The 11,338-nt window shown below is 41.3% G+C and overlaps 1 protein-coding gene across 1 annotated transcript in view; it reads right to left on the bottom strand.

Moving 5' to 3' along the window:
• Window positions 1-237: 237 nt before the first annotated feature.
• flt4 (fms related receptor tyrosine kinase 4) overlaps window positions 238-11,338 on the bottom strand; it is a 38,352-nt gene continuing 27,251 nt past the window's right edge. Inside the window, exons 14-30 of the mRNA XM_054596966.1 lie at window positions 11,182-11,328; window positions 10,314-10,445; window positions 9,706-9,812; window positions 8,543-8,678; window positions 8,084-8,188; window positions 7,776-7,889; window positions 7,079-7,167; window positions 6,705-6,864; window positions 6,517-6,611; window positions 4,808-4,930; window positions 4,606-4,717; window positions 4,292-4,391; window positions 3,940-4,045; window positions 3,706-3,830; window positions 2,465-2,585; window positions 2,201-2,286; window positions 238-850 (exon numbers count right to left, since the gene is read on the bottom strand). Of these exons, the coding sequence (XP_054452941.1) occupies window positions 631-850; window positions 2,201-2,286; window positions 2,465-2,585; window positions 3,706-3,830; window positions 3,940-4,045; window positions 4,292-4,391; window positions 4,606-4,717; window positions 4,808-4,930; window positions 6,517-6,611; window positions 6,705-6,864; window positions 7,079-7,167; window positions 7,776-7,889; window positions 8,084-8,188; window positions 8,543-8,678; window positions 9,706-9,812; window positions 10,314-10,445; window positions 11,182-11,328 (2,078 nt within the window). The 3' untranslated portion in view covers window positions 238-630. The remainder of the gene's footprint in view (window positions 851-2,200; window positions 2,287-2,464; window positions 2,586-3,705; window positions 3,831-3,939; window positions 4,046-4,291; window positions 4,392-4,605; window positions 4,718-4,807; window positions 4,931-6,516; window positions 6,612-6,704; window positions 6,865-7,078; window positions 7,168-7,775; window positions 7,890-8,083; window positions 8,189-8,542; window positions 8,679-9,705; window positions 9,813-10,313; window positions 10,446-11,181; window positions 11,329-11,338) is intronic.

Here is an 11,338-nt window from a genome sequence, read left to right as displayed (position 1 = left end):
GAAGCTGCTCATTTCCCTCAACTGGCAGCCAAAATCAACTCCCCGCAGGTTGTCGGTTGTGATGTGAGAGGGTGTTAAACTGTCATCATGCTTACGTCCAGCCCTGATAAGAGCTGCTTAATGTGACTCACTCCTTTTTATTCGCCCTACATCTCTGTGTTTACCTCCGTCACTTAGTCCCTGTTCACGGTGTTACGTCGTAATCAAGCTCCTCCACCTCCACCAAATGACAAGAACATACATTTCTTTATTTCTTCCCATATGAGTCATATTTTTTTTTTTTTACAAATGAAGAGAGAATACTGTATATAAAAGATAAAAATATAAAGATGAATAGAAAATACTGAGGGTTTGTTTTTGTCATAATGCTGCCACCCAGTGGCTGGTTAAAGGATCTTCAGGCACATATGGCTCAGTCTGTTTGTTGAGGCAGCTGCCCGAGAGGAGAGAGGAAGGGATGAGTAGATGTAAGCTCTGGTCACAAGGGTCTATAACCCTTAACTTCATTTATAAATGACTAGTTACATGTCACAACTGGAAGTTTACTAAACCCTACACGCCTTCCATCGACCAGAGCTGTCCCACTTTTTTTAACCCCCTTTATTCTCTCGAGCTGCATCTTTGGTTAGATTACACGTTGGAGGAGGCCAGGCAGGGACCGTCAGGTGAGGAGAAGAAGTCGCAGAAGCCTTCCTCGGACAGGTGTCCGTACTCGTTGTTGTAGAAGGTCTGTCCTGAAAGCTGGCTAAAGAAGTGGGGACGGTGCCTGGAGCCGCCGGCGCCACTGCTGCGACCCAGGGAACCATGGGAGGCTGTCAGCGGCTCGGTGCTGCTGCTGCTGCCCATACGACTGGGAAGAGAACAAAAATCAAAAAAAGCTGTTTTGAAATAAGCAATCAGGATATACAGTCTACAGGTACCTGTAATGTAGGTATGTTGGACATTTTGAGGTTCCTCAACAGGGATGTTAGTTAAAGACCAAAGGGACTCAGGTCCATCTTTAAGCTCTGAACTTTTAGCAGATAATAGCGGAAATTTAGATTTAGATTATAAGTCTGGTGACTCAGTGTTTTTCTTATCGTCAACAATTCTCATGAAAAGACCAACTGATCCTACTAACAAGTATTCTTTGTGTCTCCTAATGTAGCTTATTTATCTAACATAGAGCTCCATTGTTGTCCAAAAACTATTAAAACACATCAGAGAGCCACACTGTTGCACTGGGTGAACATGTGCACTGTCACCTGGTACCATAAGTATTCACGCTATAAATAGTCCAAAACAAATACACAGTTTAGTCCTATTTTAGTTATTCTTGATAAGCAAACACTACAGTGCCTAGCTGATATAGGAAGTTATTTAGCTGTTTTTTCTTTTTTAAATAAAACCATTTATTATTGATTAATACTTTTTGTTTCAGTGGGGATCAGTGCCACAGTCATGGTGAGAATGTCAGAAAGTAATGATAGACAACAAGTTGTTGGTTTGGGTTTTCTCATGGGATAAACTGATAATAACAAACATATTGGACATTGTAAGCTTTATTCTGTACATGGTAGTACTCTCAAACGTGAGAATAAAAGCTATTTTTAATTTAGGCTGGTTGAGACTAACCTGAGGTAGTTTTAATGAACAATACATTATCTAATCAGAGTGTGTATCATTTAGGATAGCATTGTTTTTATCTCTCTGCTCTCTGGTAAGTTATATCCAGACACACTTTTGATACAATGTTGCCTTCCTTGTCAATGTGGTATTTGATCAATGGAGCAGAGTTTGGAGGAATCCTTGTGTCTGATCTGCCTTTCTTGCTCTGAGTGCACATGTGATTAATCATGCAATCACTTCAGAGCTGCACTTAAAGGTTCCTCCTGCATCTGTGCTATGAGTAGGAGTGAGTAGCTGGATGAATGTGTCCTATTCTTCACTTTTAGCAAAAACTTTTTAGTGCTCTTAAGATCATTGTTGAGCCTAATTCCCCAAACGGTTAAATGACTCAGACTGTTGCTTACTCCTTCTAACCAATGCTTAAATCAGCTCTGCTGATGCTGAATCTGTGATTCTAAATGCCTGATTACAAGAGAGAGTTCCTGTTTTTTTTCAGTTTGACTCTGCACTTCTTCTTCGTCTAAATTCCTGGCTGTATATATCTTCTTTCTATCTTTCAGTTTCCCATGGCGGGATCGATTGTGTGATTAACCTTTTTGAGACGGCGCCCCTGTGCTTGTGTTCAATTCTTTCGAATTCTTCAGAGGCCAGAACCATACCGCTGTCTGTCTGGTTGTCCTGGAAAGAGACACAGAGAGACGTCATGTGAATAAAAAATGCCTTTGGTTGACCCCGCTGCTATGTCTGCAACTATTTTTGGTAATTACCAGAGGAGAAAAATGCCAAAAGTTGAATGCCATTCAACAAATGTCACCAGTCACATTTTCAACAGATGATAGGAAGATAAAGAGCTTACTTCAGGAGCTTTCTGTGGATGCATCCCCAGGGGAAACTCTTCAAATGTCTGCACTCTAGGCTGGCATATTTTGGAGGGTCCCACAAACACACAGCCGGTAAAGGGCACGCAGTTGTAATACCTGGTCAAGAGGTTCAGAAAGGATTATAAGATCAAGTCAGATAAGAAACACTGAACAAAAGAGAAAAAAATAGCAGTTTATTATTAGATTTGTTTTGTATTGATTTGTCATCTGTGTTACTTGATGATATATCTATAACCAACAAAATCATCTTGTCTGCAAGTTTAATAAGAGATGTCAGTGGATTTCAAATACCCGTCTATTTTCTGTAGGCTCAATGTCATGACAGGCTGACAGTGTGTGTCATGTGGAAAAAAGCTTTAAACCTTACTTTATTTTAGAGTTTTGCCTTGATGGCTTGTAAAATTTACTTTAAAATGTACAAGGACAATCTTACCACAAGGTACATTTACTAGCTGTACTAATTTAGAAGCTGGATCTTGTGGTGAGACTATTTTCTCAACTGCTGTTTCCGAGCTCAAGAATAACTTTGAATACCATTTAAGATTAACTGTTGTCGTGCCTCCACGCAGGCAACAGCCGGGACCGGAGGCATTATGTTTTTGGGTTGTCCCTAATTTCGTACAGCCATCTTATTCTCCTCAAAGCAATTCTACACACAAAATTTGTATTTTCTTCAAATTTGGCACAAACGCCCACTTGCACTCAAGGTAAAACTGATTAGAATTTGGTGGTCAAAGGTCACGGTGACCTCAAAAGACACATTTTGGGCCATAACTCAATAATTCATATACTAGCTCTGACAATTGAAAACAAATATCTACTTGGATAAAAGGATGAAGTGATGACATTTTGATCGGACATTGATGTAAACTGGAACTTGACTGGTTGGCAGAGGCATACAACCATAGGGAAGTAATTCAAGTATGCAATAAAGTGAGCAAGTCCAAGTTTTAGGTTCATGTGGCTGTTAAAGCCTGTGAAAACCTTAAACAATTCTCTATAATATTATATATTTATGGAAGAAACACCAGTGGAACACACAATTCATAGTTATATAAACATCCTCACAACTGTCATCACATTTACATTAATTTAATGATGCTGAGACCTGATTGGTGCATGGAAGTTCATGCCATCAGAGGGACGTTGCTCATAGTAAGAATATTTACATGGAAAATAGATTTTCGCGGCCTTTAATGAATACAGGTATTGGTACCTGGCGGGTAGAGTGTTGCAGGCCAGTCTCAGTTCCTCCTCAGATGGAGGGCGTGAAGAGGCCTGCCAGAAGCCATCGTCCTCTGAGCTTTGTGAGTGGTTCAAAGGTATGTAGTCCTTCCCATCCTTAAAAGTAAACCGTAAAGATTTATATTCAAGGATACAAGAACTGAAAACTCTTTTCAACACTTGCTTAAACACGCTCGAATTAATATTTCTCCAGCAATGAACTCACAGGTAGGCTGTTGTCCTGGAGCAGGTCTCCCAGGATCTGCACCAGGGCTGGGAATGGTGGTCTTTCTTTTGGCTCACCGTGCCAGCAGGCCAGCATGATGCCGTATCTACCAGCAGAGAGCAGCACCGTCACAACAAGAACAACACTGAGGTCCTCAACTTCCCTCACTCACTACTATAGCTGCACATCTTACCCTACATCCTCTCCTACATGTACAATTTAGTCAAAGTTATGATATTTATGAGAATATTCACATTTGCCTTCAGGATTGGCTCTAACAATTAAATGACTATACATCTTATTTGACAGCAAAAGATGAGAGAAAGAATAAATCAAAGTCTCTGCTGCTGACATTTCGGGGGAGGCAGTCTCCGGTGCCCTCATCCGCACGCCATCTTTCAATCGTTTGCAAAAGTCTTCGTCAATCTGTACTCCCGGGTACGGAGAAGCACCTGGGGGAGGATTAACAGAAGATGAAACATTAATTAACATGTCAGAGGTAGGAAAAACAAGTTATTGTGTGTTTGGATAAATTGGTTTAATTAAAATATGAAATTACCTAATTGCTTTGGCAAGTACATCGATTGATACACTTACACATTTCTTTAGGAGATTGTATTGAAACCGTTAGATTTTTCATACGAATGAGGAAATTAATGTTTTTACCCAGTGAGAAGATTTCCCAGAGGAGAACTCCAAAAGACCACACGTCACTCTGGCTGGTGTACACTTTGTCAAAGATGCTCTCTGGAGCCATCCACTTTAAAGGCAGGCGAGCCTGAGAGAACATATGGAGTTTAATGTTTCATCACAGATGGATAAGAGACCTGGAGCTCAAAAAAGCGAAGGGAGTGTGAGGATGGCGTACATTGCCTTTCCTGACGTAGTCGGGGTCTTTGTATATGTCTCTGGCCAGGCCGAAGTCACAGATCTTCACAATGTTGCTCTCTGACAGGAGAATGTTGCGGGCTGCCAGGTCTCTGTGGATACACTGCAGAAACACACACGACCGGACATACATCACAATCAGTGGTGTGCATGTGTGTCAATGAATGTTTGTTTGAGTGTTTGCATGCAGTGATTCTACCTTGTTTTCTCTGATGAGTGAATTACAGATATGATTTTGACATTTTATTAATAATCTGTTGCTTTAAAACCTGTGTGTGTGTGTGTGTGTGTGTGTGTGTGTGTGTGTGTGTGTGTGTGTGTGTGTGTGTGTGTGTGTGTGTGTGTGTGTGTGTGTGTGCATCTCTGCCAGTTGGTTACTAGGACTGCACTATGTCTCGGCCAGCCGGAGCTCTGTGGAATCACTGCAGGAGATCCAACACCGTTGACAAAGCTGTCAAGTAAACGTGCCTTCAGGGTCACAACTGTGAGTCATTTAAAGACATTCTGTCCGGTCGGATTGTTGATATTAATTATAAACTACAATCACTTTTGTTGACACCATTTTAATTACATTATTCACCTGATTACCAAATTCTTATTCAATTGAATTAAAATTAGTTTATTTTATCATTTAATAAATCAATTTCAACCATTTTTGATTTTGTCTGTAATATAATTTAATTCGAGTCATTTTTTATTTATTTCTAATCATTTTTTGTAATCTAATTGAATCTCATCCAGTAGCCTCTTTTAGCACTAATATGTATTGGTGAATACTGATTTCACATTAACTGTTCACCTGACAATCAATCACGTCAGACAAAGTAAATCAATTCAGGAACACGATGTCATCCATAGCAACTGTGGTCAGCCCAATCGCTCCTAAGGAAAAACTCTTTGCTTTCTCTTTAGCACCATCTAAGAGGACCCTCGTAACACAATATATAATCTATGTAACATCATTTTTAACATACTTTAACTCGTTGAATGGGGCTATAATGCATAATAAGTAGCTTTTCTTTGAAATACCAAGTGAGCTTTATGAATGTAGAACATTTACTTGTAAGAGAGTATTTTTTAACTTGCAGTATAACTACTTTTATTTAAGTAAGGATATAAATATATCCTTCACTACTGCCTGAATCAGTCCTTAGCTGTGTCCAGATGCCATTTCACAGGGCGACTGTATACAATATACACATTTTCATGGTATACTGTTTTTGAAGGGAGTCCAAAATTGCAAAGTATATATATTACACAAACAGAAACGAAAGGACATCAAACTGTGATTTTTGTACGTAATTTCCAAATAAACGTCAAAGAGAAAGGAATGTGTTTTTCCAGAGGTGCATAGCTAATTTTTAGTTCCCCAATTAACCATCCACAATTTGTCTTTATGTTTTGCAGCTGTGAGTAGCTTCTCAATTTCATGGGTGAACTGCATTATTGGTTAGTGTGTCAATCAACAGCACATGCAAAAAAGTATGAAATATATTTGATTTAAGTACTCTAAGTACGCTCCTGTTGAGCACATTGCTCTAGTTAATAGTCACATGGTTCATTAATAAGCACAAAGGACTGGAAAGCTGAATGATCCAGGCTACAACCTAACGCCTGAGGCCAACCTCTGGTTACAATTCACCACAGCTCATTCACTAAATTAAAGTCTTTGTAATGCTGCCAATTAACCTTTCTGGAGGCCAGGAACTCCATCCCACGAGCCACCTGGAAACTGTAGCAAATTAGATCTTCTATCGTCAGAGGAGTTTTCCACAAGTCCTCCACTGAAAAGAGAAGATGAGAGAAAGATCGGTAATGGAAACGAAAAAAGAAGCAGGAATTCAATAATCTGCTCTTGTGAATTAAAGCGGACTCACTTTTCTCCACTGCTGGATTCTCATTGGGCGTGTTGGATGACGGACTCTGAGGATTGATGAGTGGGGAGGAGCGTGGAGTGGGAGGGTGGGGAGGTCTTTGGTCCATTTGACCCGCCTCAATCATCCGTCTAACCTGGCTCTGAGTTTTAGGAGAGCGATCCTGAGCGGGGGAAACAATTCAACGCATCACCTCCATAATCAATAAAAAAAGAAGAGAATTACAGAATCCATGTGTGAGAAGAAAATACTGTTCAATAGCTAATAAGACATATAGAAGAAATATAGGCTCAACCAAAGCAAAGAAGATTCTCTCTGCGGCCACATTATCACAGCAGAACAAACAAATAGAAAACGGTAGCCAGTGTGTTTTATACCCTGTATGGGAGGAAGAACTCTCTCTTTGCTCGTAGGAAGTTGGACAGATTCCCATACTTGCAGTATTCCACTATCACCATCAGTGGACCTGTTGATATAGACACTTTAATTGTCAGCTTTTTTAATTCTGTATGAAAAAAGGCCTCACATGTTTCAACACACTTAACATTATTTTCTTAGTTGATAAAAGTCATTAAAAATCTCTGTGCCTCCTGTTTAGGAGCTTACTTTCTAACATCACCTTGGATAAGCTGGACGGTTAAATTGCTGCTTTTGTTTAGGGTAAACAGGGTTAAACAATTCCAGATGTTCGCTCCACAAAAATGTGCTCTATAGGTCAAAATGATGTATTGACGTAAAATTAGGGGTGTCAAAAAAAAAAAGTGACGCAGCTGCTTGTTTTTCACAGTTGGTTTGCTGAAAAAATCATGTTGTGAAGAGCTTGCAAGGGGTGGACAAAATAACTTTAACACTCATAAACAAGGGATTTCACTAATAAGGACAAACAACAGTGCCGTAAAATAGGTACCAAAAATGCAGTGTCTAAAACAACACTGAAATTCTACAGGAATGTCAATTTAATATCCCAAAGTAAACAGTCTCCAAAATCATGAAAATATCATTTTACATGAGACGTCACTGTTAAATATATGTTTATATATACAACATTTTCATTATAATAAATGTAAACCTCACCATTTGGTTTGGTGCAGGCTCCTAGCAGGTTTACCACATTCAGATGGTTACCAATGTGAATCAGTATCTTTAACTCTGACATCAAGGCCTTGTGCTCACTGGCTGTGGCTCCATCTGAAACACACAAACACACACACACACACACACACACACACACACACACACACACACACACACACACACACACACACACACACACACACACACACACACACACACACACACACACACACACACACAGGTGTGAAACATTATGCATAAAATACAACTTGTTTTTGTATTGTTTCATACACAGAGACAACTCTCACCTTTCAGCATCTTGACAGCCACTGTGTCCAAACTGCTGCTCTTGCTGACGCCGTAGATTGATGCCTCAATTACTTTTCCAAAGGCACCGTGGCCTAAGACCTTTCCTATGTCAGGAGAAACCACAGAAAGGGGGGTGCTTATAATCAATTGCGGCATTTGGGAACAACATGTTCCCATGAGTTGGGAACAGATGCTTTTCCTCAGGGTGTTTTAAAAAATCCATGCTGGGAATGAGCGCATATTTAACATTAGCACTTTACTTGGTAGCACTTTGCCCTGCTGGCTGCAATCCAATCTCATGCCATTAAGGATTCTGGAAATGGAAAACTAATTTGGTTTCATCCATCTATTTGCTATCATCCCCGCCTGCATACTTCCTCGCAAACCCCCTCGCTCCCATACACTTGTTTATCCCAGCAGCTATTGGTCCTTTTCTCCCAGTCTCCCCGGCTGCTCACCAAGTCGGAGTTTGTCTCTGGAGATCTCCCACTGAGAGGAGTCGTAGGGCAGGTATTCACACTGTTCATCCAGAGGCACCTCCCCAGGGTCCATAATGATTGACAGATAGCCCGTCTTTATGTCTGCCGGGTTAACCTGAAGGAACCAGAGAGACAAAGAGCTCCTGTCACAAACCATGACCGTAGTGTGTATTCAACATGTTTATCAGGCCGCTGTGATAATTTCTTTTTCGTCTTTTAAGATGTGAGAACATTTCTATCATATTTGGGATGATGACCATTTTTTTCACATTAGATGAATCAAAAGTGAATTGTGTTCAAGCTGGAAGCAAAGCTGATATATTTTAAGCTCCTGAAAAGTTTGCATGCATTGACAATTGAAAATCAAATTACAGCAACAGTAACCATTTTTATATTGGATTGCTTTCAGGGCCAGCTGCTGGCATAGGCAGTGTAGGCATAACGATGCCACTGTGTAGTTAAACACCTGTAGCCATCTGAAGCAACAATATGTGCCTTTCATCTCCAGTTGTTTACCTTCATTAACTATTTTAATCCTCATATACAACAATATCAATAATATAGAGCTTGAAACTCTCTGCTATGGTTCCTCGAAATTGTGCCTACACAACAAGTCAACTGTCCTGACACACAGACTCATGCTGTCTGTGCAGCATGAAATCAGATCACAGTTTCTCAGAGAATGATGGAAAAATGTAAATTATTGCCTGAGTAAATTAGTGGCACATATGAACAAGGGGGCGAGACAAAAAGATAGAGCTACTGTAAGAGATTGGAGGAAATGAGCCGTTTCTGCATAACAAGCCATCTCTTAATTAATTTGTTAATGGCGGCACCACACCGTGAATTCACTGCAGAGCAGCTGTGTGAGACGATCTAATAAGTGACCAAGTGAGGAAAAATAAAAAGCAATTTGGGCCTCATTATGGATGTGCACTGACTAATTGGCCTTGCTCCCAGCAGATATCAGTAAGTCAGCGAGTGAACTGCAGACTCCTTTAAAGATCAAACAGGTTGTGCTCAAACGCCGACAGACATGTTGTGGGTCAGAGGTTAAAGTACCTCCGTCACGGTCTGTCAGTTTCTCTCACAAACCCACGGACACAAACACAGACACAGGGTAAAAAGTGGCGCCCTCTGACCCGCTTTGCATTGCAGAAGATGAGGATGAGCAACGCCCAGAAGAAAACAGCAATGACTCCCGTCCCGATGAGGATTACAATCTCCACATTGGCCTTGTCACTTGAACCTTGATAGAAAGAAAGAAATAAAGTCACGCTTAGATGCAAATGTTTTAACTGAAACCACTTTATCAACACACAGGTCTTTATTTAATCTCTCTATGATTACATCACTCTTTACCAACTGCAGGGGGTGCTAGATTACAAACTAGTAATCCTTCTTGCAAGCTCCTTACTTTGAAATCTTTAGGTTACATCAATGTGTCATTTAATCAATTCAGCCATTCATCATAAGACCACTTCCAACAAACCCATTAAATTATTCATTCTGAGTGTGAAATGCCCCAGCAGTCAATGCCTTTGATTTTGACTATGGCGAGCTAAACACAACAAGAGCACAAAAACTACAGCTGCAGTGAAAAGTGTGAGAAGTGAATGACTAAAATACTGACATGTACATTTGCGGTGAGTGTGTGTGAGTGGATTCAGGTGTCTATGGGAATGGCATGTAGCAGCCTTTTTTTAGGTATGTGTGTGGGGGTATGTGTGTGTGTGTGAGGCTGACTCACCGATGACCCGGACGGCAGCTGAGGAGTGGACACAACCGCGCTGGTTGCAGGCGGTGCAGGTGTAAAGACCGGCGTCCTCCTCCGTAACCCGTTGGATACTCAGTGTGCGGTTTGAGTCCTGCAGCTGGATCCCTGAACGAGGACACACACATTGGCTTACGTCAACGCTCTCACATCATAAACCCAGCAACTATCTCAACAACATTTCTTGAATTCTCGTCACACCTCTGGACTTCAATCTATAGTGTTCATTTTGTAATCCTGTCGCCCTGTGAGGCGAGCCACATGTCCCAGCAGCCCCTCTGAGTGAACCCAGAGCACCAGCTGTCACTCAGACCCATATTGCCCCCCCCCTTTTCCCCATCTCCCTTAGATGTAAAGAAGAGATGCATGCTGAGAAAGCTAATGAGCCATGTCTATCAGCCTGCAGGGTTTTTATGCCTGTGTGTGGGAGTGTATATATGTGCATAGAACATATCCGTATCCAGATATTCTCATCACCAGCTCTGCTTGACACAATAGTACCAGTGGGTAGGTGGGCTGGTGGGCATTTGTGTTTTTGTGTGTGCGTCCATGTTGGCTTCTAACAGCTGGATTGCCATTCATCATGCCAGAAAGTGCAACAAAAATCTGCAACATCTGCCAAATGTTGTCTGGGAATAGTAACAAAGCGTATTGTTTACGCTATATTAGCCAATGTGAAGCCAGAGTGTGAATACCATGAGATACAAGTCCTGCTAAATTAAGATCTAGAGTAGTAACTGTTACCGCGTCTGAGAGTGTGTGTATGTATGTGCTGCTGCTGGGTGGTGGGCGGTTACGCTGTTGTGTAAACGTGTGCATCACCCGTGTAGGTGTGTTTAGGTACCTGACATTTGGTGGAGAGGCTGGTTGTCTTTGAACCAGGAGAGGCGCGGTAGAGGTCTGCCCTCCGCGTCGCACTCCATCCGCAGAGACTCGGTCACATTCACAGTCTGGTTGGTGAGGCTGAGCTTGTACCGAGGCGCCTCCGGGGCTACAGAGAG

The sequence above is a fragment of the Anoplopoma fimbria genome, chromosome 4 (genome assembly GCF_027596085.1).
Source record: "Anoplopoma fimbria isolate UVic2021 breed Golden Eagle Sablefish chromosome 4, Afim_UVic_2022, whole genome shotgun sequence".
Lineage (NCBI taxonomy): Eukaryota > Metazoa > Chordata > Actinopteri > Perciformes > Anoplopomatidae > Anoplopoma > Anoplopoma fimbria.
The sequence above is the reverse complement of the archived record's forward strand: the minus strand, read 5'-3'. Positions and strand labels throughout refer to the sequence as shown.